Source organism: Colius striatus, chromosome 9, assembly GCF_028858725.1.
Source record: "Colius striatus isolate bColStr4 chromosome 9, bColStr4.1.hap1, whole genome shotgun sequence".
NCBI lineage: Eukaryota > Metazoa > Chordata > Aves > Coliiformes > Coliidae > Colius > Colius striatus.
This window is the reverse complement of record NC_084767.1, coordinates 12,305,101-12,330,779: the sequence shown is the minus strand read 5'-3', so window position 1 is coordinate 12,330,779 and position 25,679 is coordinate 12,305,101. Positions and strand designations below refer to the sequence as shown.

The 25,679-nt window shown below is 58.1% G+C and overlaps 2 protein-coding genes across 2 annotated transcripts; both read left to right on the top strand.

Moving 5' to 3' along the window:
- The first annotated feature begins 3,486 nt into the window (after positions 1-3,486).
- On the top strand, positions 3,487-5,952 carry LOC104560188 (protocadherin gamma-C5). Its single transcript, XM_010205435.2, has one exon. The coding sequence runs from the start codon at positions 3,487-3,489 to the stop codon at positions 5,950-5,952; it is 2,466 nt and encodes an 821-aa protein (XP_010203737.2).
- A 442-nt stretch (positions 5,953-6,394) lies between these two features.
- LOC104553671 (protocadherin gamma-C5-like) lies at positions 6,395-8,848 on the top strand. The gene has a single exon (XM_010196405.2). It carries the CDS (start codon positions 6,395-6,397, stop codon positions 8,846-8,848), a length of 2,454 nt encoding a protein of 817 aa, XP_010194707.2.
- Positions 8,849-25,679: the final 16,831 nt, after the last annotated feature.

Sequence of the window (25,679 nt, the reverse complement as noted above, 5' to 3'; positions counted from 1 at the left end):
ACGTGTCCTTTGGATGCAGCTTTGGGTGTGCCCTGTGTCATTGGTGGAGGCTGAGGTCAGCTCACAACCACTTGCTTGTAAATCCTTGGCAGAAAGTTTGCTGCTAACGGTACTTCCTTCCCTTTGCAGAATGAGAGCTGAGGGAGGTCAGGCACTGGGAAGGGAAATATCCTCTTTGCGTCGTGCCCTGGTTTGGGCTGAGGAAGTGGTGGTGCAAACGGGTCTGGGAGCCACTGGTCAGCTACCAGTGCAGGACTGGGGTGTTGCTTCCCCCATTGTAGCAGGCAAAGCTGAAGGATGATGCTGGTTCCTCCATCTGACAGATCGTGGTCACAGAGTGATCTCTTCCATCCGTGTCTCGCTTCACGTTTGACTCCTGATGGCTCTGGTTTTGTTTCCGTGGAAGTTCTGTGATGATGTTCACTTTGGTGGGGCGGTGCCGGGGTGTGCAGATTACCCCAGTTGCTTGCAGGGCTCCACTGAGCTGGGCTGTGGCTCTGAGCGGGATGATGGGTCCTCCACCCAGGTGTTGTTATAACAACTCTGTGCCAAGCCCAGTATGATTTGTAGCATGCTGTCTCTGCGTGATGTCTGACGTCCTGACTAAGCAAGCTGCAGCTGAGAAGGCATCTGCATGGCAGGCAGCTCCTCTGCTTCTTCCCCAGTGGCAATTGTGCAGCATAATTGGAGAGCTTTCAATTACAGGAACACTTTGATCCTCAGAGGTGAGGCCAGGGAGTGGATCCAGAGGAAGCAGGGAGTGATCTGGTGGATTCCCAAGGTGGTTGGTGCCGGTGATGTGTCCTTGGCTGTGAGGAGGAGAAGGAAGTGATGTGCAGCGGAAGCTGTGCACGGTGCAGGGCTGTGTGTGCCGCCTGCTCGCTGTGGGCGAATCACAGACAGAGGCAGAAACCTCTCACAATTATTTTATGCCTTTTTTTTTTCTCTCCTCTCGCGTCACTGCTCAGACTCAGCACTTCTGTGGCAGGTGGGAAGGGCTGCAGCAGCTGCAGGAGCAAGTGTGGAAGCTGCTCTACGGCACAGGATGTCCCCTCCACCAAGGGGTTCAGCAAGATGCCTCAAGGGATGATGGTGATAAATGATTTGAGGGTGTGTATGGAAGGAGGTGATACCAGGCAGGCAGTAAACACGACCCTTACCCATGGCTTCCCCAGTATTGGAAAGGCACTGGCAGTGAGAAACCAACTGGGTTGGCACTGGCCTCTGGTTTTTCAGTCTCTGTGATCAAAGAAGGTCCATCCCAGTGCCAGAGACCATGACAAGCCTGCAAAGGCTCTGTGGGGCAACAGCCAGATCCCAAAACTGATGCAGTGGGGATGGTGTTGGCCCATCTGTGGCAGGGAGCTTGTCCTGCCGTGAGGGATTGGGCCCTGCAGGATCTCCAGTGATCCCTCAACTCCCTGAGTCATCTGGGTCAGAGCCTTTTCACAGGATGAGCTCTCACCCTCTGCAATAGGGACATTTCCTTCTCCATCCTACACACCCCATCCCCATCCTGGGCTTTGGCAGACTGGAGCAACAGCAGGTGCCCTGTGTCAAGCCCATCCCTTGCTCCAGCCCCGTGGTGTCCGAGTCACCTTGGGACACTGAGCAGATTCTCCCAGTTCCCGTGGGCTTCACGGGGGGCTTCTGCTGAGGCACTACAGCAGCACCAAACCCATTCCCAGGGGCACAGCACCCCAGTTTGCCAGAATCAATGTCTGTCACCCAGCTGTGCTGCCTGGGCATGGGGACAGGGCACATCCCCGAGTCAAGGTTGTTGTGACAGCTTCTTGCTGGTGGCACCGTCGGAAGCCCTCAGGGACTGAGTATGTTCAGGCAGGTACCAGTCCCTGGGTGCTGTGGAATCCGCTTGTCCAGTGTTACGCTGCGTTGTCGCTTTAAGAATGCTGGAGCGAGCAGGAGGCGGAGCCCGGGCGGGGACGGGGGGAGCTGCGGGTTGAGGAGAGGAGGCGAGGGGGGGCGGGGGAGAAGCCCCTAGACGGCAGCGGCTTCGCCTCCTCCGCCGGCTCCGTTCTGCCCCAGAGGGATAGTGCCCTGTCACCACGCACCGTGCCGGGCACGGGTGCCCTCAGACTCGCTTCCCTGTTCCTCCAGGTCCCCTGGGTGCCCGGGTCTTGAGGCGGGGGGGAGGGGGAGGGGGGTGCGGCAGGGTCTTAGGCAGGAGCTGCAGCCTACATCTCTGCTCTCTGCAACACGGTGAACCACAGCTCCCCAGGGTCAACGTGCTCCCCAGGGAAGTCGGGGTGGTCTTGAGCACACTGAGGACAGGTCTCCAGAGCATGACCTGTGCAAGGCTTCTTTGGGGATGTGAAGTGAGCTACCACCCTGCAGCTTGCCCCCATTCTCAGGGACAGGGGGGAGAGGGGGAAGTGACTGCTCTGCTCCCCCCTGGGGTGGCTGAGACCCCTGCTTTTCCGCTCTGTGAGGTTGCTCGATTGCAAAGCTATGTCTTCTGCAGCATTTCAGTAGGTGGATCTGACAGGTGGGAGGCTCGAGCCTCCTTCTCAGTCTGACATCCTCACCTGATGCAGAGATCCAGTGGTGGGCTAATGGGCTTTGTGTCTGGCTCTGTGCATGTGCAGGGACTCAGATATGGTGAAGGCTGACCCCTTGTCCCAGGATGGGGAAAGGGCATCTAGCCATGTGTGTGTAAGGAGCAATTGCATTCCAGCTTTGATTGGTTCACCCAGCTCTGCTTTCCCACCTCCTCTCCCCAGCAGCCATGGGGGGCTGTCAGGGGTGAGCATCCCTGCGAGCTGTCGTGACTGTACTGGTGACAGTGGTACCTCAGTTACAGAGGCAATGCTGGTGTCTGGGCAGCAACCAAAGCATTAGCTGGGGACGGGGGGGAGTGGGAGAAAAGGGATGAGAGAAGAGCCCCTGGCACCTCAGGGCTCTAACAAGCACCTTTTCATCAGGCATGAAAAGTCCTTTGGCCCGCGTTCATGACAGCTGCCCTTTGTCTGGGGGTGCGATGTGAAGCCACCATTGAGGCAGGGGGAGCTCACAGGGAGGGCTTGTACCTCGCTTCCAGGCTGCCAGGACGTGCAGTTTCCCTGTGAACGGGAAGCGAGCCGTGGGAGCAAGTGACTGAGGCCGGCGGAGGGAGGCCGGGGGTGGCAGCTCTGCTTGATGCCGGCTTGGGCCCCTGCTTCCCGCCCTGGGGACTCACTGCTGGCTGAGAGGGGACGGACCTCTCGACCAATTGAGCGCTGATCTGAAGCAGGGGGGGTTGGAAATCGGCTTCTCTTCTCCCCCCCCCCCCCCCCCCTTCCACCTCCGCGCTGGGGCTGTGATTCAGTTCCCCTCCCCCAACCCACCCCCTCTGCTCGGAGGCTGACAGCCGGAGCCGCAGCCTGCCGGAGCCCCGGAGCTGTTTTCCAAGCCGTGCAAGAGAGACCCAGGGATCTTTTTGCTCAGCTCCCCAGCGCCTGCTGTGTCCCGGGCCAGTCTCACACGGCCATGGAGAGCGTCAGCCTCCAGCGACCCGCCTGGAAATGGCAAGTACTGAGTTTGTTTTCGCTCTGCGGATGGGGCTGGGTCTCCGGGCAGATCCGCTACTCGGTGCTTGAGGAGTCGGAGGTGGGAACCGTGGTGGGAAACGTGGCCCGGGACCTGGGCTTGAAAGTGGAGGAGCTGCCGGGTCGCAGGCTGCGCCTGGGCTCGGAGGAGAGCCTGCGCCGCTTCGCCGTGCGCCTGGACAGCGGGGAGCTGCTCGTGAAGCAGCAGCTGGACCGGGAGCGCCTGTGCGGAGCGGCTGCCAGCTGCGTGCTGTCGGTGCAGGTGGTGGCAGAGAACCCCCTGCAGCTCTTCCGCCTGGAAGTGGAGATCCTGGATCTGAATGACAACTCTCCGAGCTTCCCCTCCGCTCACCGCACCCTGCGCGTGGCCGAGTCTGCTGCCACAGCCACGCGTTTCCCCCTGGAGAGCGCGCAGGACCCCGACGTGGGCACCAACGCGGTGGGCTCCTACCGCCTCAGCCCCAACCCCTACTTCTCCCTGGACGTCAAGCAACAGCAGGATGGCAAACTCTTCCCGGAGCTGGTGCTGGAGCGTGCCCTGGACCGGGAAGAGCAGCCAGAACTGCAGCTGGTGCTGACGGCCACGGACGGGGGGAGCCCAGCCCGCTCGGGCACGGCACAGATCACGGTCCTGGTCCTGGATGTCAATGACAACGCTCCCACCTTTGACCGTGCCACCTACAAGGTGCAAGTGCCTGAAAACACACCCGTGGGTGCCCTGCTCCTCCGCCTCAATGCGTCTGACCCCGACGAGGGCCCCAATGGGGAGACGCAGTACTCCTTCGGGGTCCACACCTCCGACTCGGTGCGCAGGCTCTTTGCCCTGGATCCCCGCAGCGGTGAGGTCCGGGTGAGCGGGGCCCTGGACTTCGAGGAATCACCTTTCTATGAGATCTACGTGCGAGCCCACGACGGAGGGGTCCCGGAAATGGAGGGTCGCTGCGTGCTGCAGGTGGAAGTGCAGGATGCCAATGACAACCCTCCAGAGGTGCTGCTCACCTCCTTGCTAAACCCGGTGCCAGAAGACACCCCACCAGAGACTGTCGTGGGGCTCTTCAATGCACGGGACCGGGACTCAGGAGCCAACGGGGATGTGAGCCTAGAGATCACCCCCAACGTGCCTTTTGCCATCAGGTCCCTTCAGAACCACTTCTCCCTGGTCACCCGGAGCAGCCTGGACCGAGAGACCACCTCACAGTATGTAGTGGAGCTGATTGCCCGGGATGGTGGGTCTCCTGCCCTCACCACAACACTCACGCTGCTCCTCAACATATCTGACGTGAATGACAACCCACCACGCTTCTTGCAGCCCTCCTACGATGCATTCCTCATGGAGAACAACCCGCCTGGCTCCCTGCTGTGCACTCTCTCTGCCTCTGACCCTGATGATGGGGACAATTCCCGGCTTGTGTACTCCATAGAGAGTGGCCAAGTGCAGGGTACCCCTACCTCTTCCTTTGTCCACATCAACCCTGACAACGGCAACCTCTACGCTCAGCGCACCTTCGACTTTGAGCTGCTGCAGGTTCTGCCGGTCTCTGTGGCCGTGCGGGACTCAGGATCCCCCCCACTCTGTGCCAATGTTACTGTCTACATCTTTGTGCTGGACCAGAATGACCATCCCCCCACCATCCTGCACCCTGCCAGTGACAGCGACATCCCACCACTCCAGAGGCTCCCGCTGTCTGCCCCGCCGGGCTACCTGGTGACCAAGGTGACAGCAGTGGACGCAGATGCCGGGCACAATGCCTGGCTCTCCTACCGACTGCTGCCTGAGTCCACTGACCCCTCCTTGTTCCGGGTGTCACAGTACACCGGGGAGGTGAGGACAGCACGTGCCCTCAAGGACACCGACGTGGCAGCACAGCAGCTTATTGTCCAGGTGATGGACAATGGGGACCCACCGCTCTCCACCACTGTCATCATCAGCGTGGCCCTGGAGGAGGTGGCCCTGGAGGAGAGCTACAAGCCTCGGGATTTCCTGGCTGGTGCCAAGGAGAAGCCAGACCTGACTTTCTACCTGATCATCGCCCTGGCAGCCGTTAGCACCATGGCCCTCGCCACCATCACCCTCCTGGCTGCCCGGTGCCTCCGGCGCAGAGGCCGTGCCGGCCCTTCGCCCTGGTGCTGCTGCTGGCTCAGCGAGTCGCCCTCCCGGGACGTCTTCAAACACTCCAGCCCAAAGCTCCAGCTCAGCTCCGACGGCACCCTGAAGTACATGGAGGTCACCCTGCGACCCACCGACTCCCAGTCCCAGTGCTACGGCACCTGCTTCTCCCAAGGCTCCGACCGGAGCGACTTCACCTTCCTGCGCCCTTGCCCGCCCCCCGCGACCCTACCAAGGGAAACCGGGGCTTTCCTCCCCGCTACCGCTACGCTGCGGGACCTGGGACAGGTGAGAGTTTAGGGGCAGGGGAAGGCAGTGCTGGAGGCGCAGGGCTCGCCGGGCGGACGGCCCGGCCCAGCCCGGGGCCCCCCTCGCTCCGTGCCCCGTCCCGGGGCCCCCCTCGCTCCGTGCCCCGTCCCGGTGCGGCGCGGGCGCGGGGCCGCCCGTGCGCCCATCGCTGGGGGATGCGCCGCGCGGTAGCAGCCGCCGGGTTGCGATTGGCGCCGGTGTTGCTGTCCTGGCAAACGAACGCGGCGATTGGAGCAGCGGCGCGGCTGAGGCAGCCAATGGCGAGGCGGCTGCGCGGAGCCCCGGTGGTCCTCCCCCATCCCCCCCCTCCGCCCGACCACCACCCCGCCCCCGAACAACCGCGTCCGCCCCAAACAATGAATGGGAGCGGCGAGCGCTGAGCGCGGCCCCGCAGCGCGGAGGGGATCGCTCCCCCGCCGCCCACCCGGCAAGGATGCCGAGGGCAGGGAAGGCGGGCCGGGCCCTGGGGCTGCCGCCTGTCTTCTCTTTCTGTTTGTTCTTGCACAGCTCCTCCGCTCAGATCCGGTACAGCATCCCGGAGGAGCTCACCCGCGGTGCCTTCGTGGGCAATATCGCGAAGGACCTGGGCACCGATGTGGCAAAACTGGCGGCAGCCAACCTGCAGGTGCTGTCGGATTCGGATTCCCAGTACTTCTCTGTCAACGTCAACACCGGCGTTATCATGGTGAGCGAGCGGATAGACCGGGAGCAGCTCTGTGGGCAGAACCCCCGCTGCTTCCTCCACCTCAAACTTGCCATCGAGAACCCGGTGGAGTTTTACCGCATCGAGGTGGAGATCCTGGATATCAACGACAACCCCCCGGCGTTCCCCAGCGATGAGGTTTCGTTGCGCATCTACGAGCTGGCATCCCTGGGTGCCCGCTTCCCCATCCAGCCTGCCCAGGACGCCGACGTGGGCACCAACACCTTGCAGACCTACCACCTGAGCGCCAACGACAACTTCAACCTCAATGTCAAGGCGCGGACGGATGGTGGGAAGTTCCCCGAGCTGGTGCTGGAGAGGGCCCTGGACCGGGAACTCAGAGCTTTCCACCACCTGGTGCTGACAGCTGAAGACGGGGGCTCTCCCCCACAGTCCAGCAAGACACACATCACTATCCAGGTCCTGGATGCCAACGACAACCACCCGGTCTTTGACAGACCATCGTATGGAGCCCGCTTGGTGGAGAACTCGCCGCTGGGCACCCTCGTGGTGAAGTTAAATGCCACCGATGTGGACGAAGGGCCCAACGGAGACATCCGTTACTCCCTCAGCAGCCACAACTCGGCTGCCTTGCGCCAGATCTTTGCCATCGACGAGCAAACCGGGGAGATTCGCGTCCGGGGCAACCTGGACTTCGAGGAGGCGACGGTGTACGAGATCGAAGTGGAGGCCAAGGACATGGGGTCGCCCACGATGGAGGAGCACTGCAGTGTGGTGGTGGAAATCACTGATGTCAACGACAACGCCCCCGAGGTCATTCTGACCTCCTTCTCCAGCTCCCTGAGCGAGGATGCGCCCCCAGGCACGGTGGTGGCCGTGATCCACGTCAGAGACAGGGATTCTGGTGAGCAGGGTAAGGTCCAGTGCCACGTGTCTCCAGATCTTCCCTTCCAGTTGCGTAAGGACTATGAGCACCAGTACTCGCTGCTGACCAGCACCCATTTGGACCGGGAGCGTGTTGCCTACTACAACGTCACCATCTCTGCCTCAGACCTGGGCAGCCCCCCGCTCTCCCGCCACACCATCTTGCCCATCACCCTGGCAGATGTCAACGACAACGCGCCCCAGTTTGAGCAGGCGTCCTACGAAGTGCTGGTGGCAGAAAACAACCCGGTGGGCAGCGTCCTGGTGACAGTCTCTGCTGCCGACCCGGACTCGGAGCAGAATTCCCGCCTCTCCTACTCCATCCTGCGAGCTGGTGGGACAGATCCAGGCCTGGATCCCACTCGCTACCTCTCCATCCATCCCACCAGCGGGCAGGTTTCTGCCAAACTCCCCTTTGACTATGAGCAAACCACCTATCTCCAGTTCCACGTGGAGGTCTCTGATGGTGGCTCCCCGGCCCTGAGGAACAGGACGCTGGTTCACGTTTTTATAGTGGACCAGAATGACAATGCCCCACAGGTGCATTTCCCCAGGGCCGGAGAGGACTCTGCTACCCAGATCCGAATCTCCCCATCCATTGCCCCTTCTGCCCTCATCACCAAGGTGGTGGCGATAGATGCGGACTCGGGGCGCAACGCCTGGCTCTCCTATCACCTGGTGGAAGCCACAGAGCCGGGGCTGTTCAGCGTGGCCCTGCGCTCCGGGGAAATCCGTGTCACCCGGGCTCTGCAGGACACGGACGCCTCTGCCCACGAGCTGCTGGTGGTGGTCCGGGATGCCGGGGAGCCGCCTCTCTCCACGGCCGTGACGCTGGTGGTGCTGGTGGAAGAGAAGGGCCCGGAGGCCTTGCAGGGCTCCGAGGCTCTGGGAGCTGACGGTGGGGGTTTGCCCACCATCACGCTTTATCTGATTGTGTCCTTAGCGCTGGTTTCCACCGTGTCGCTGGTGGGACTGGTGGTGCTGGGCGTGCGGTGCCTCCGGAGGGTGTCTGCGCCTGCCAGCCGGGGCTGCTGCGTGGAGAGCGTCAACACGCTTCAGCCGCCCCCCAGCCACATTTTTGGGCACTTGCACTACGAGCCTAAGCAAGGGGACACGGTGATGGGCGTCCAGGTGACAGCCACGGCCCCCCCTGCCCCGCGTTACCGCTCCTGCTTTTCGCCGGTCTCGGACATCAGCGAGTTCATGTTTGTGAAACCCTCCGTGGGTACAGTCGGTGCCAACCCGCCGGATCCCCCCCTGCGCAGCGAGGTGAGCTCGGGAGCATCTCCCCCAGCCTGACCGCAGCCCCGGGGCTCGGGTACCGGAGCGGCTCGGGATGCAGCACCCCCCCCTACCCCGCCTCGCAGCCGGCTCAGGGGAGGGGGTGCTCGCCGCTAGCAGCCGGGGACGGAGCGGGGAGCGGAGCAGGGGTTCCCGTTGCCGGGAGTCCCCGGCGCCCTCCCGGCGCTGCGGGGGCGGGGAGGCGGCGGCGGCGGGGCGGGGAGCGGCTGGAGACGGGGAGGGGGGGGAAAACTACGCCGTGCGTATTTTGGGGAAGGCGGGGAGGAGGGAGAGGGGGAGGAGGCGGAGGAGGGAGAGAAAAAGGAGGAGGAGGGTGCTGTGGAGAGACGTAAAACTGTCACTCGGTCCATCCCCTGTGCTCGCCGACTTTGTGTGTCTTTGCGTACCGACGAACGGCTCAGCCGGCCGGGCTGCGATCGCCCCGCTCCCCTGCCCCGCCAGTCTCTCCCTGCCTGGCTCCGGCGGCCGTTTCCTTCCTGCACAACCCGCTCGGACCCCGCTGCTCCCTGGGGCGCGGGGGTTCCGGCGCGGCGGCGGCTGCCGGGGCCGGGGGCGGGGAGGCGGAGGAGGCTGCAAGGAGCCGCCGCCGCTCCGCTCCGCTCCGTTCCGCTCCGCTCTCACCCCCCGGCACGGGATGCTCGGGAGACGGAGTTTGCCATGGCAGCCCCCGCTGCTGTTCGCAGCCCTCTGCTGCCTGCCGGCTCCCAGCAGCGCCCAACTCCACTATTCCGTGCCCGAGGACCGGGAGCCGGGTTCCTCGGTGGGTGACCTGGCCAAGGACCTGGGGGTAGAGGTGCAGAGCTTGGCCGCCCGCAACCTGCGCCTGGTGAGCGAGGGTGGGCAGCGGCACTTCCAGGTGGACCTGGCAGCGGGTGTGCTGCTCCTGGACAGCAGGCTGGACCGGGAAGCACTGTGTGGGCAGAGCCCCACGTGCTCACTGCACCTCCAACTCGTCATGGAGAACCCCCTGCAGCTCCACCGTGTCGAGGTGGACGTCCTCGATGTGAATGACAACGCGCCCCAGTTCCCCAAGCCGGAGGTGGTCTTGGAGATCACTGAGGTGGCCAACCCTGGCACTCGGCTGCCCTTGGAGGTAGCAGAAGACCCGGATATGGGCTCCAACTCCATCTCCACCTATGAGCTCAGCCCCAGTGAGCATTTCGCCCTGAGTATCAACGTGAGAGGGGACGGTGTTAAAATGCCTGAGATTGTTCTTGAGAAAGCCCTGGATAGAGAGAAAGTGGCCGTTCATCACCTAACGCTGACGGCCCTGGATGGGGGGAATCCGGTGAGATCTGGCACTGCCAAGGTTACCATCCACGTCCTGGATGCAAATGACAACCCTCCCATCTGCTACCCACCCGTATCCAAGGTACACCTGGAGGAGAACGTGCCAGTGGGCACCCTGGTCACCAAGCTCAACGTCACCGACCTGGATGAAGGTCCCAACGGGGACTTGGAATATTCTTTCAAAATCAGCAATAACTCACCTGGGAAATTCACCAAGTTGTTCTCTTTAGACCCCCGGACAGGGGAGATCAGAACCAAAGCCCCTCTGGATTACGAGGAATCCAGTGCTTACGAGATTGCGGTTCGAGCCAGGGACAAGGGGTCCCCAGCCATGGAAGGACACTGTCACCTGCGAGTGGAATTAATCGATATCAATGACAACAGTCCCGAGATCGTGCTGACCTCTCTGTCCAGCCCGGTGCAGGAGGATGCGAGCCCGGGCACCGTGGTTGCCCTCCTGGGCGTGAAGGACAGCGATTCTGGTGCCAACGGGCAGGTCCGGCTGCAGATCGCGAGGGAGCTGCCCTTTAAACTGGTGTCTTCTTTCAAAGAGCATTTCTCGCTGGTGACAAATGGCCCCCTGGATCGGGAGAGGGCCAGTGGCTACAACATCACGGTGAGGGCGGTGGATTCGGGCTCCCCGCAGAGGGCCACACAGAAAACCTTTTACCTCCGGATTGCTGACGTGAATGACAACGCCCCCAATTTCTCCAGCCCCTTTGATACAGCTCACGTGCAGGAGAACTCCCTGCCTGGGACTTCAGTTTTTTCCCTGTCGGCTGCTGACCCTGATGAAGGCAGCAATGCCAAGCTGTCCTACTCCATCCTGGACAACGGGATGCAGGATGTCCCCATCTCAGCCTACTTTCGGATAGACCAGGATAACGGCACCATCTACACCGTGCGGGCTCTGGACTACGAGCAGGACAAAGTGTTCCAGGTGCCCGTGGAGGTGAAGGATGCTGGGTCTCCTGCTCTGAGTAGCACTGCCCTCGTCCACGTGTTCGTCCTGGATGAGAACGACAATGCCCCCACCATCGTCTACCCGTCCGTCCCCAAGGGTTCTGCCTTCCACCAAACCATCCCGCCCTTGGCAGAACCCGGTTACCTGGTCACCAAAATTGTAGCTGTGGATGCTGACAGTGGCCATAATGCCTGGCTGTCCTACCAGCTGCAGGAGGCCCCCGAGGCCTTGCCTTTCCGAGTGGAACGCCGCTCGGGAGAGATCAGGGTCGCCCAGGCTCTCCGGGACTCCGAGGATGGCCACAGGCTGGTGGTGGAAGTGAGGGATAACGGGACCCCGTCCCTCTCGGCCTCTGTGGTCATAGTGATTTCTCCAGAGGAAAACAGCATGCAGGACTTTGCCAAGTCCTTGGACCTGCCCAAATCCTCTCCTAAGGACACCAACTTAACGCTTTACCTCATCATCTCCTTGGTGTCCATCTCCCTCGTGTCCTGTGTGATGCTGGCTGTGGTGGCTGCCCGGTGTCTCAAAGCTGGCGCTGCCAGCTGGACCTTTGCGGGTTGCTGCCGAGGGACTGGCCGCAAACCCGCCTCCCATTTCCGTGGGCACATGAAGCCAGATGGCTTCATCAAGTACCTGGACGTGGGAGGAGCGGGCTTGACCTCCCAGGCACAGAATTACACCTCTTGTTTCTCGCCCATGTCTGAGCAGAGCGATTTCCTCTTTGTCAAACCCTTCAGCCACTCTAGCACCGCGGAGACTGTGGCAGCCTCTGAGCAGCTGCCCAGCGCCTTAGCAAGTCCCTGCGATGGGGTAAGAGATGGCTGGTTCCTTCCTGTGTCCCGTCTGCCTAGTGCAGTGGTCTGTACTATCCGGGACAGTCGGCTGTTCTCTGTCCTTCTACCTAAGGAAGTGGCTTCAGGGAATGTGTGTCACTGTCACCTGCTGGGAGGTGGCAGGTGAAAGCTTTGGCTCGGTGGAGGTGGGGGAAGGGTTTGGCCAGCACTGCCACATCACAGCCTGTCTTTGTAGGAGTGAACAGTTTCTCCTTGGCCCCGTTCGTACTCTCGTCTTTTTAAGTGATTCTCAGCAGGGCCAGGAATGTGAGGGGCTGTTCTGGTGCTTAATTTCTTGACTGTGTTTAACCCTTTGTCCTGAGTGCCACACAAACCCTGATGAGGGACGAGGTCATAGTTAATCTCTTGCCTTTAGCTTCTTTTACTCTGTTGTAGAGGTGCACTGTAGGAATGCCTCATTTCTCACCTCCCATGTGTTATCAATTACAGCTTGTGCCCTGGCAAGGGATCATCTTCCAGCTTGGTTGAGTGAAGGGCTGAATTCACTCTTCAGCACTCAGTGTAGTGATGTTTTGTGTGAAGATCCTGGTGACCTTACGTGCCCTTGGGCTTGCTGAGCCCTAGGCAGCAGCGTGCTTTGGAAACTTCAGCCACTCCTATTGGGATGTCTAAATGCAGCTGGAGGTGACTGTATTTAGCTGTAGCTTTTATAGCTTTGGGGTATAAAAAGGTAAAGCAATTTCGTGTCATAAATGCCTGCCTTAAAGTGGAAAGGGGTAATTTCATCAGGAGCTGAAAATACAGATTGGGAAAGGCTTATGTGGTGCAGGGCTGTGTGTCAGCCTGTGCAAAAATGCCTGAAACCTGGAGGGCAAGTGTTGAAGCAGCTTCATTTGCATGCAGCACGGGGACCAGCGGGGCCTATTTTAGGGGGAGTCATTATTCTGATACATCTCTTTCATGAGTATCATCAAAGCTGGGGAGAAATGAGAGAAATGCTATCTACTAAGTACAGAAATCTAGGTCAGCTGTTGCCTGTCTTTGCTTTTCCTTAGTAATTGCATGTACGAGCAGAATAATCCTGTAGAGCTGGTGTTCTGTAAGGGGTATGGACTGCTCATTGCTGAGGTGGCTGGGGGTAACAGGGTGCTTTCCAGGCAGCATCTTCTCTTGCTGCAGCTAATTCAGAGGGTGATGGTTTTCGGAAGTGAATCTTGCAGGCAGCCAAACAGCTCTGCCATTCAGTGCTCCCCACAAAGGCAGGATTCAGGCAGCAATCGGAGAGCTTGCTTTGTGTCCCTCCTGACTGACAAAATCTCCATTGTCTGGTGGTAAAACAACAGGGGCAGAAAGCAACCCGAGGGTTTATTAATGAACTTACAAAGTGTGCTGCTGGAGTCTGAGTTTACTGTGGCTCCTAAACAAATGATGCTTCCCCCTCCCCCCCCCGCTTCCCTTTGCTTGTGGGAAGTTCTTGCTGTGGACAGGGACAATATTGTAATGCTCTGAGGCCAGAGCATCCAGCAAAAGTCCCTGTGTGAGATCAAGCCCCCAAGCAGCCCTTTTGAAGGACAGAAGAGGGGCAGATTAGGAAAACCTGTTATCCTTTTACCTTCTGGCATTAAAAGGATCTTTCTCCAGTATCAATTAACTCTGCCTCCCCCACCCTCCAAGCTCATTACTTTGGTACCATGGCTCCTGCTGAATTGATGCTCTTATCAGTTTATTTCATGCTTCATTTCTTTCACAGCCTGCTTTCCTGAGCTCCTCTGGAAGATTATTCACTGAATAGCTTTTGCCATGCTTTTTAGGATTCATGCTGGTTCAGAGATCCTCAAGGAAGGGGGAGGGGGAGCCTCCTTTCTTTTTTTGTTCTAATTGATTTGCTTTACTTGGAAAGAAGATGCTGATATTCCAGCCTGACATAATCCAGGATCAGGTCGCTTTCATTCTCAAAGGCAAGAATGGAAGTATTAAAACTCTTCTGTTTTCTCTGCAGCAAGCTCAGCCTAACACAGACTGGCGCTTCTCCCAGACCCAGAGACCTGGAACAAGTGGGTAAGTGCCTTTTTCTTTCTTTCTTTTTGTGTGTGTGTGTGTCTGGTGAAGTTTTCTTTCCTTTGTGTGCCACTTGCAGTGCTGACAAGCCCTGAGCTGGCAGCTCTGGGGATGGGTGTTCCCTCCCAGTGGTGGAATTGTCCAGCCAGAGAGTCAGAGTCAGGCTGTTTCTGGTGTCAGCTCTGGTTGGCAGCGGTGTGGCTGCTGTTGTTTGGGGTTTAGTGTCTGCTTTTGGGGCTTAGAGCTCGAGGAGATCAGGCAGGAACTGGAGGGAACTCGAGGTGAAGTTGTGAGGTGGTTAAAGGACAGGAAAACATGCTTCACAGAGGGAGGTTCTCTGAAGCAGATTTAGACCAGACTTCGAGTTTAAAAGTCTTGATTCCTCCCCTTCACAAAGGCCCCTCTAGAGAAACAAACCTCAGCCACGTCTAACTTCGCAGGAGCAGCTCCCTCCTGAAATGCCACTGTATGTGCTTTCTCCTGTGAGCTGCTCTGGCTGAATCAAGTCTGAGGCTCCCTGATCCAGTTCCATTTGTTGTGGAGTTTGGCACCTTTCCTGCATCCCTGACACAGGGTGGTTCAGGTGAGGAGGCCTCTGCTTGCTTCCCACTGGAGCTGGGCAACTGGGCAGAGGGAGGAAAACTTAAAGCTACAGGGTCAGGAGCCTCACAGGAGGGATGTCTCCTAAGGTCTGCTGTTGCTGTCAAAAACATGGCTGAGGTTTTGCTAATTTGCATGTGATTTAACAAATAGAAGCCCTGGCAGCAGAGCCAGGGAAGGGCCCTTCTGACTGTGCCCTCTCTTGCCTCTGGCACAACAAAGTTAGCTCTTCTTGGTCCACAGTAAGCAAGTGTTGGCAAGAAAATGATGAGCAGGTGCCTTTCACCTCCCTGATTCATAAGCAGGGGCAGAGGGATCCTTTTCAGAGGGTGAAGAGAACCATTGGGGTAAGAAAGGACTTACACTGGGGAGTCCAGCAGCCTCTGTGAAGACCCCAATCAGAGGCTGTTGTGTAGGAGGAGACTGACTCCAGGATCAGTTATATGTGGAAAAAACAGACCTCTTTTTGGGGCATACCCAAGGATCATACTCCTGGAGCAATGAGGAGTCAATCTGGACGCTGTGTTCCCTGGCTGGCTGGGTCAGGCATCCTGTGTCTGGGTGACATGGTGCTACAGGGAGTGTTAGCTGCTGGATTTGGGTGTCAGGGCTCGCACTTCAACATCTGCAGCAGCTGCTTGTCTCTGAGGCTCTAAATGATCTGGCTTGGTCATTTAGCTTAACAGAAAATTAGCAGGCTGCTACAGCCAAGTTGTTGCAGCAATGAAATGGTGGTGCTGGGCTTTTCTGGCTGACAAAACTAAAGCAGAGAGGACTGGATGGGCAGTAGATGAAGTGTTCCTGCTAGAAACCAGCCATGGCCTTTCAACCAAGGCTGTTGCTGGAACAGTGTTCTCAGAGGTCTGTTGAATTCCCCATCTCTGACAACATTTTAATCAAGAAGAATCTTTCTAACCATTTATACTCTGGTTCAAGTGCCAATTAACAAAGGCCTCTTAATACAGAAATGCTCCAGAGCTGCTGTAATGGCTTTGTCATGAGAAGCGAAGTAAATGAGCCCCAGCAGAGCAAGTTCTATTGCTTCCTCTTCTAGCATCCTGCTGGAGCTCCTTAAAACACAGAGCTGATGCAATCCAGGCATGCTTAACTCAAGGACAGGGACTTTTTCCTGGGTCATGGGACAGTAACCCTCACCCCAGCCCTCAGCATCTGCCTGAAGCTCTTTGCAAGCTCCAGCCCTTTCCCAGCGCCTCAGTGGAGCACGTGGGGTGGGAAGGGAGGGGGCAAGAGGAGAAACAGCTTCAGACTCTGTTTGTGGGGAGCTCAACTGGTGTGACACGTTGGTTCTGCTGCATGAGCTGTGCTGATCTCTGATCTGGTGCCCACAGGAGCCCCTGCAGTAGTCACCAGTGGCCATGGTTCCCATAGCACGGGCTGCCCAGCCTGGCCCCTGGCTTTGGAGATTTGCCTGAGCACAGGCTGACACTGAAATAACTCAGTGTGTTTTGATTCCTGCTGTTTTTTCCCCTGCCTGCCTGAGTGCTGATTCCACACTTGCAATGAAACAGCTCTTGCTGACGTGTTTTTTTCCCCTCTTTCTTTTCTCCTGGTGTCAGTTGTACCAAGGGAGGTGTTTTTATCCTCATCCCCTGTTACTCTGCTGAAGGATGGAAATAGAAAGTGCTCTCAGATGTTCAGTGCCCAGCCCTGACATCTCCCCAGTGATCAAACAGGCAAATCCTGGAGAGCAGTCTGCTCCCTGTGTGCTCTTCCAGCTTTTTGATGTGTGTGAATTCCCAGGCACTGGCTGCTAGTACAGGTATTTAAGGGTGTGCAGGGGCAGCTGCCTGAGCTCTGCTTGCTGCTGCTCATTCTGACAGTGGCTCCTGTACATCTGTGTCTCCTGCTGAGTGGCAAAGCTCTCCAGCACCGTGAGCTCTGGGAGCTGCAGGGCTCTGCTTGGGGCCTGGGGAACATGGGCCACTTCTTAGCTGAAAAGGATAAAAAAGGAATGTGTTCTTAAGTGACTTGTCTGAGCAAAATGAGAGTCACAGAATCCCTGGGGACTGGCAGGGCCCTGCAGAGCTGCCCTGCTCAAGCAGGTTCCCCTCGCTCAGGGGCACAGGAACGTGTCCAGGTGGGGTTGGAAACCTCCCAAGAAGGAGCCTCCACACCCTCCCTGGGCAGCCTGGGCCAGGGCTCCCTCACCTCAGCTCCAAAGGGCTTTCTCCTTGGGTTTAAAGGGAACTTGTGTCATCCATCACCCCTTGTTCTGTGTTCCCCCATCCTGCTGACACCCAGCCTTTAGATACTTAAAAGTGCTGCCGAGTTCCCCCTGAGCTCAGGCTTCTCTTCCCCAGGCTGAACAGCCCCAGGTCCTGCAGCCTCTCCTCCTCACACACATGTTCCATCCCCTCAGCATCTCGGCAGCCCTGAATTAAATAGCAATACAAACAAGGCAGCTGAGGCTACAGGTTTGAACGGGTCCCAGAGGGAGTTGGGCACTAACCCTAAGCCAGGAAACAGGCTTTAACTCATGTTGGGATTGTCTCCATGGAAGCTGGAGAATGAACAACCCTGTTTTTTCCCAGCCTTGGCCACTAAAACAAACCCCACACCTCTCTGAGCACCTGGAGCCAAGCAGAAGGCAGGGTGAGCTCAGGGAGGCTGGGACTGTGTCTCACTCTCCTGTGTCTCTGCACTCAGAGTGCTGTTACAGGACAACAAAGAGAATTTGTTCTTTGTTCTGAGACACAGGAGAGGCCTCGGTGCACATGGCTCAGGGAACACGAGCTCAGGCAACATCCTGTGGAAAAGTGGCAGGGGATCAGACCTCACTGGACACACTCTCCATTAATCTTGTTTGGGAGAAGCAGAAGGATGGATTAATTCACTTCATGATGTTTGTGGTTTGTTTTCTACAAACCCAGAAAGCCCCCCTTGCTTGTCTCTGGGCAGATGGGAGTGGACACAGGGTGATCCCAGGCAGCAGATGCCATTCCTAGACAAATCAGATCAGTGGCTGCGGAGGAGATTACAGTGATGAATTGTCCCCAAGTGCAGTGGTTGTGCAGCCCAGCAGCATTGCAGGACATCCCTGTGGGATCAGCAGCCTGGGCTTTCCCTGGGGAGGGAGTGGTGTGTGGGAGGGAGAACACAGGGGCTGAGATGATGGACCTATCTCGTTGCTTTTTTTCACTAGTTGCCAAGGGAACAGAGGCTGGGCTTGTGTCCTGCATGATCCTGGTACTTGCCTGACCCCAGCAGCTCTTTGTTTTGATCTCTGTGTGATGGTTTGCTCAGGAAAACACTGTCTGGAGTCAGGATTTCCTTCCTGGAGGAGTGAGGAGGGGTCTGTGTTGCTCACAGCTGGGCACAGGAGACTGAGACATCCCTGGGCAGGTCATGGGAGGAGTGGGGCCAGTCTTGGGCTGGGTTAGAAGGAGATCCCAGGAGATCTGGGCAGCCCAGAACTGGTCACAGGACTCCAGATGAGACCTCACCAGGGCAGAGTAGGAGGAGAATCTCCCTCACCCTGATGCCCCCAGGATGCCATTGACCTCTTGCCCACGTTCCAAGATGTTCCAAGAATAAGCCTTTAAAGCTGTAAGAGCCTTTTTGGGGGTCAGAGCACACAGGCACTGCCAGAGTGTGGCTGCAGCTTAGGGGATGTGTTTGGTGTGTTCAGGAGGTCCCACATGGCAGCAGCAGCCCTGTGTACCAGGACACACTCCTCCCAGAGGAAAGGGATCCTCTGTGTCTGGGGGGGACATCCCAGAGCAGACAGCAGCTGGGGCCAGAGGCAGATGTGACACCCAGCATGGGGGTGGATCCAGGACAGCAGGACAAGTGGCCACAGATGCAGCCTCTGGCATGTCCTTCCTGAAAAAGACACTTGCTGAGCCCTCAGGAGGGGTGTCCTAAGCCCACAGGGATGTGCATGGCAAGTCTGTGTGAGGTTACAGTGGGTCCAGTGGCTTTGACACCCACATCATCATAGGTGTCTGGGGGAACATTGATGGACTGACCTTCTCTGCACTCTTCCCTTGAAGGTGACAGCTTGCAGCAGTCCTCTCCCTCCCCTCTGGTGCTCCTGGGGGGCTGCAGAGATTGGCTGCCGTGGCTGTGACCCCTCCATCCCTCTCACTACTCGTTGTGGGTCTTCTGGCATCTTTGCAGAGAATCACAGAAGGGTTTTTGTGAGGAGGAACCTCAGAGAGTATCCATTTAACCCTGTCCTTCCCTAGATCAACTTTCTCAGAGCTCCATCCACTTTCTTCCAAACCCCCTCTGAATTGTGAAAGCTGCAGTGAGGTCTCTCTGGAGCCTTCTCCAGGCTGAACAACCCAACTCTCTGAGCCTCTCTCCCCAGCTGAGCTCTCCCAGCCCTTGCACCGTGTCAGTGGCTTCCTCTGGCCCCACTCTCACAGGTCCATGTCTGTCCTGTGCTGGAGACCCCAGAGCAGGATGCTCCAGGGGGGTCTTTACAAGAGTGGAACAGTGGGGGAGAATCCTCTCCCTTGCTTTGCTGCCCACACTGCTGGTGGTGCAGCCCAGGATACAGCTGGCTTTCTGAGTTGCAAGTGCACATTGCTGGCTCCTGTCCCATTTATCACCCACACGTGTCCCTCAGTCCTTCCCTCCGGGGCTGCTCTCAATCTATGCATCCCCTGACCTGTGTTGATACTGGCTGTTGCCCCAAGCCATGTGCAGGACCTTGCACTTGGCCTTGTTGAATGTCACAAGGTTCACATGGGCCCATTCCTGCAGCCTGTCAGGGTTCTGCTGCTTTCTAGACCACGCAGCCCTCTTCAGCTGGATATTCCCTTCCTTTAGTGACCAGCCTGGGACAATGATCCCTTTATCTGCATTTGTCACAGCCCTTGAAGTCTGAGGAGCTCTTGAAGTCTGAGCCATGTGGCTCCTGCCAGGTGGGTCCAAAGCTGGAGGGGTTTTCATGGAGAAAGGGCAACATCCCATGGCTGGAACTCGCTTCTCATGCTGGAGAGCCCCCAAAACATCAGGAGTGTCGTCACCAGTGCTATGTATAGAAAGGCTATTTTAGGTGATTCAGCAGGTGCTGTGTGTGTGAGTTGAATTTTTCTGGCCCCATCTGCTTCCTGCACAGCTGAGCACATGCCACAGCCCTCTGCAGAGGGGCAGGGATCCCATAAACAGGAACAGGGACCTTCCCAAAGAATCCCTCCAAATAACCTCCCCAGCCTGTTTGGGACATGAATGGCGACAGGAGGGGCTGGGTGAAACAATCCTGCTCCCAGCTCCTCCAGGGAGGCTGGAATTGTCCCTGAGAGAAGGGAACTGCCCCTGGTCCCTATTTCAGAGTTGTCCCAGCCTTTTGTGTTGGCTCCATTTAGCAGAGCAACATCCCAGCTGGCTGGGGGGTAACGACTGGGAGGCTGCAGCTCTTTCCCCCTGCTCTCCCCTGCTCACAGGTTGCGATCCCATCTCTGCAGAGTCACGTTCTGAAAGCCGAGCCCCATCCAGCTCCTCTGCAGCCCTTGTCATGGCATTACAGAAGCGGCAGGGAATGCGCTGGGAGGGGGGAGGCGGAGGGGGAAGGGCCGGCAGCATCTTCTGCTTAAGGGAGGGAGAAGGGCAGCAAATTGTGTGTTTTGGAGCCGGTTCCTGTTTATTTTGGGAGGCTGGGGAGGTGTGTGAGTGAGGGAGGGGGCAGAGGGATGCTGGGGCTGTGTCCTGAGCGCGGCAGAGGCTCGGCAGCGGCACAGACTGATCCCGTCCCTCCTGCCAGCCCAGAACGGCGCAGGCTGAGCTGCTCCTGCTGCCCCAGCCGTGGGTGGGAGGTGGCAGCGGTGGGGGGAGCTTGGAGGAAGCTGGGAGAGAGGAAAGAGCAATGCAAGGGGAGTTCAGGCAGGGAGGGGAACCGGAGGCTGGAGGTTGGGCTTGAGGATTCCCCTTGGCCCTGGGAGCTGAGTGGGAAGGGGAGGGCAGAGTTCTGCTGGGGAAGGTGATGGGAGGTTGGGAGCAGCAGCTGGGGCTGGGGAGCAAATGAAAGCAAAAGGGGAAGAGGCTGGGAGGAGAAACAAACCCCAGGCCAGTCCCATTCACCTCTCTGGAGTGGGGAAGGTGAGGGTGAGGGAGCACTGGAAGGGGCTGCCCAGATGGGCTGTGGGGGTCTCCTTCCCTGGAGACATTCCAAACCCACCTGGATGGGTTCCTATGTGACCTGCTCTAGCTGGTCCCGCTCTGGCAGGGGGGTTGCACTGGATGAGCTTTCCAGGTCCCTTCCAGCCCTTGAGACTCTGTGAAGCTGGGAAGCAGCTGAGGCTGTGGAGTGGGAGAAGTGCTGGCTGGGAGAGCTGCTGCTGTAGGAGCCACAAAGCCCCAAATGAGAGAGGAGGGAGGATGCTGAGGGTCTCCAGGAACATCCCCAGGCCAGGCGCTGCCTGGGCACCCCGAGGTGCTGGGGACTCATCCAGGGGGGATGCTGGGCTGTCCTTTCCAGCCCCTGGGGCTCTGACACGAATAAACGTTCCCAGAGTGTTGTGGTGCTGCTCTGCTTCGTGTCTCCAGCTGCAGAGGGAGGAAAAACAGGGGTTTTTTTCCCCGGAATCCACCGGGCAGTTGTGCAGGGAAATGTTTTTGAGGGCTTTGGCTGCCACGGCAACGGGCTCCATGGCAACCCCGCGAGGAAATGAATCATCCTGAGCCCCAAGGGGAAGGGAAAAAGGAAATTGGCAGCCGTGGGGGCCACGAAATAGTCAGCAAAGCAGCGGGTCCCCCCCTGCGCTGGCGGAGCCGGTGCTCGGGGCAGCGCCGGGCGCTGGGGCAGCCTCGGGCTGTGTCCGGGACCAGCCTTTTGTTGCCGTGTTCCCCGATTTCCATGGAGACGGGTTTAACGGAGGCGTTGGGAGGTGGTGCAAGGGCTGTACCTGCCTGTCTTGGCACAGCCCCCGTGCCCTGCTCTGTGCCCTCCGTGCCCTGAGCTCGCCCCATCCCCGGGACGCTGCATCGCGGGGGTTGGCTCCAGCCTGGCTTTGCTCCCTCCCCTTCAGCCCGAGCCGTGCTGGAAACGTTCCCAAACTAATGCAAGGCAGCTCTTTGTTGAGCTTTGAAGTGTAGAGCAGGATTGAACAGAGAGGAGGGGGGAGAAAAATCCATCTCTGCTGCGGGGGATGGGTTTTTAGGGAAGGAAAAAAACCCCCTCGAGGCAACAGGCATTCAAAGCATCCCACTGTCTCTGGAGAGGGAGCAGCGATGGGGAGGGGGCTCCGAGCTCTGCCCACCCCCCAGGCAGGGCAGCAGGGCAGAGCTGCTTTGCTCTCACAGCTCTGACTCACGTCTCCAGCCATCCCCCAGCCCTGAAGCTGCCAGCCCTGGCCATCAGCTGTGTCCCTGCTTCCAATGCAAGCAGCTATTTCAGGGCGTTTTTAGATTGCAGCACTTGTTTGGTTGTGGGTTTTTTTTCCCCTTGTGTATCTGAATTCTGGCTGATTGCACTGTCAGTAATTGAGGCACTTGAGTCTCCTGCTCAGAGAAAGGGGTGCAATGCCCTTTCTCTTTCTTTTTGCAGCTCTAAGGCATTTCCAAAATAGCTCTTCCTGGTGGGGAGCAGGGAGCAAAAGAGCTTTGCAGCAATTTGTGCCAAATTTGGGGCCTCTGAGTGCAGTGAGGTTGCAGGAGAGGAGCTGGGAGGGCCATCAGGTCGAGCACAGCACCCTTGCTGTGATGGAGACTTGACTGTGTTGCACTGGGAAGCTTCTGGTCAGCAGCTCAGAGGTGGTTGTCCTCAGTTTTAGGACACCACACCTGGAGCACTGTGACTGATTTTGGGCTCCCCTGCCTTCATTAGGCAGAGTGTTTCATGTCCCTCTCAAGTGGAATCAGGCAGTGGTTTGGTGATCCCACAGAACATTTAAAGGGCTGTAGGGCTTTGTTCCTCTGACACTGGGTGTAGCCATAACACAGGGGCTGGGGAAGCCCACCATCTGAGTTCATGTGTGGTCACTTCCCCTCAAAGGCCAGAAGAAAGGAAAAGGGTGTGAAATGCTGCCCATCTCCCCATCCTCTGGGGATGAACCTCCTGCTATTCACTGGTCGCAGTCATCTTTCCCTGGGGAGTGCCCAGCCCTGGAGGGATCCCAAAGCCGTGGAGCTGAGGTGCTGAGGGCCAGGGGTTAGTGCTGGGCTGGGCAGGATGAGGGCAGGGCTGGACTTCAGGAGCTTTTCCAACTGAAAGGATTCTCTGATTCTATGGTTCTCAAACCAACTTGAGCAGTAGCCACACATTTCTTGGTTGGGCTGTTTTTCACTCAACCTGCTCCCAGGCTGCAGGGACAAACCACTGACCCCCTTTCCCCTCCTTTCCAAGACAGCCCTGGGCAAATCTGGTGCTGGATGGTGACCAGCTCTCCTGTCAGTGCCTACAGGCAGCCCCGGGGCTGAGGGCCAGTGAGGTGGAGGGAGGATCACTTGGTTAGAGAGGTCCTGGGGCTACCTCCTAGGTGAATGTCCTGATCAGGGGTGAGCCTTTCCTTGCTGCCCTGGGGCATGACTTTGCCAGGAGGAGCTGCTGTGCAGTGCAGCTTGGTGTTGCCTGAAGGAGAAGTGGGAGGAAGGAAGGAAGGAAAGGAAGGAAGGAAGGAGGCTTTGGAGAGGTGGAAAATGTGATGCTGGAACTGCTGCCTGGAAGAGGGAGTTGGCCCCTGATTCCCCAGCAGAGCTCCAACCACTGCAGTGTTACAGCTGGAACAGAGAAAAGGGGCATTTGGATTCCTTGTTCTCTCCCTTTCCCCAGCCCCGATCCCATCCCAGCCCCCAGAGACAGGCACTGAGGTGTGTCTGGGCAGCCAGGGAACCTCAGCTGGGGAGAGCTGGTGGAGCAAGGCTTAACTGGTGGCTCAATGGCTTGTGCTTTGCAGTGGTGGTGAGGTTCCTAAGTCCTTTATTGGCTCTAGCCTGAGGGCTCTACTCCCAGCCCTGCTGCTGCTGTGCAGGTCACTGCAGCCCAGGGGCTGTCCCCATGTTGTCCTGGCTGCTCCCTGGCACAACCCCGAGCCCAGGGCAGCAGCTCCCAGAGCAGCCTCAGCCCAACCAACCTGCAAAGGAGCTGAAAGCAATTCGGGAGCCTCACTTCTGGCCTCCTTGAATCTGTGTCACCCCACAGGCTGAGGAGTGATAGCAATAGCCCTGGGGCTGCCTGGGGTTGCAGCACACACAGGTATTTCAGCAGCAGGGCTGTGGCAGGGCCGTGCCAGGGCAGCCTCTGTGTTACCTGAGGGATTGTTTGTATCCTCCCCATTAAACCCAGCGTGAGGGCAGTGCCCTGTGCCTGTCTGAGGGTGGATCAGAGGGGGAAGGGGATGGATTGTCCTGGCACAGGGCCTGTGTGTCTTTGGGCAAAGTGCTTAAGAGCAGGTTTGCTGCAGAGCCCCTGGGAGGGTCCCTGCACCCATCCTTGCACTCACAGCTTGTCTTGCAAAGGGGCTTTTGCCCATATAGACCCCTCAGCAGGTCCATACCCAGCTGTGTGACCAGGTAGGGCCGTGTGGGGTCTGCTAATGGGCACTGATAGCCGTCCTGTTACCCTCTCCTCTCCTCTCCTCTCCTCTCCTCTCCTCTCCTCTCCTCTCCTCTCCTCTCCTCTCCTCTCCTCTCCTCTCCTCTCGTTGCTCCAGCCTCCCCAGGACTGTTTACTGCTGGCTTTGCAGAGCTGGCAGCTGTTCCTGGACTCTTTTCAGAGCAAGTTTCATGGTGCCAGGCAGCTGGCTCCATGCTGATCCCAAAGCCCATCACACCCCAGGGTTTTCTCACCGTCTGTCTGACAAAGGAAGCTGCAGAGTGGAGCTGTAGCTTGAAATTGCTTGAGAAGGGGCATCCACTCCCATGGGCTGCAGAAGGAAGAGAGGAGCTGGTCATACAAAGGTTCCTGCAGCTCTGGGGCTTTGGGGCCAGCAGTGTGTGTGGCATGACATGATGTTCTTGGTGGGCTTTGGAGGTGTTGAGGTGCTGCCTGTGACTGAAGCCAGCAGGAATTAGGCAGGTGCTGCTGGAAGCACCCCTGAGCCCCTCAAGTGCATTTGGTGTTGGTTTTTACCCTCCAGAAGCCTGAAGAGATGATGGAAACCTTTGAAAGGGGTTTGACTCTTGAGTGTTGGTTACCAGAAGGATTTAAAATCTGCAAATGCCTCTCTGACAGCAAAGGCCACAGCTCTGGCTTCTCATGCTCCCTGCCATGCCTGCCCCTCCTTCCCCAGCTGCAGGAACTTACTGTTGCTTTTCTTCCTTTCCCTGCAGCTCCCAGAATGGAGAGGAAGGTGGAGCCTGGCCAAACAACCAGTTTGACACGGAGATGCTCCAAGCCATGATCCTGGCTTCAGCCAACGGTTGGTCTCCAGCACGAGTGGGAAACCCACTTGCTCCCACCCAGACATCCCCACTGCATGGCTACATCAGGGGCTGCTGGGACTGAAGGGGCTGGGGTGGCTTCAGAAGCTCTTCTTCACTGGGTTGGTGGGATTGAAGTGGTTGGGGTGGCTTCAAAAGCCCTTCTTCACCAGGGGCTGGTGGAAATGCACTGCTGTCTGTGTTACCCTGCAGGGGAGAGGGGTCAGGGAGGATTCAGGGGAGATCCCAGCTGGCTGGCAGCAGCAGGCATGCTGGAGATAGGGGAACCTCTTCCACCCAAACTGTATTATCAGTGTACTGGCCAGAATGTTGTCTGGTAGGTGATGGAGTTGTGTTACATGAGATGTGCTGGGAGCTACTTGGCTCCAGGAGGTGCCTGACAGCAAATGTAACGTGTGCTGCCTTGCAGCTGCCCACGAGGGAGCTGGGAGATCTGGCTGTGGCCAGAGCCTGGGCCAGGAGCCCAGTAACCCCCTGACTCGGTGTCCCCACCAAACCTCGTGCTCACTGAGGCTCACTCACCCCAGCAGCTGCTGCCAGCTCTTTGCAGTTCCAGTCACAGGCCGGTCTGGGGTTGGTTTGTTCTGGTTTCTGGCTGTGCTGTGTGGGCAGGGAGGGGGTTCCCATGCAGTCTCCCTGCCTTTATAGAAAGAAGTGCAATTATCACTCCATGCTCTATGGATAGAGAGGCTGGTTTTCATCCAGCCTTTATTTATAAACACCTCCAAGCTTTTTCCCCTCCTCGGGTTTAAAAATAGAAGCAACAGCACAG

Coding starts and splice junctions, on each gene's coding strand:
- LOC104560188 (XM_010205435.2), top strand. CDS start 3,487: ATGGAGAGCGTCAGCCTCCAGCGACCCGCCTGGAAATGGCAAGTACTG.
- LOC104553671 (XM_010196405.2), top strand. CDS start 6,395: ATGCCGAGGGCAGGGAAGGCGGGCCGGGCCCTGGGGCTGCCGCCTGTC.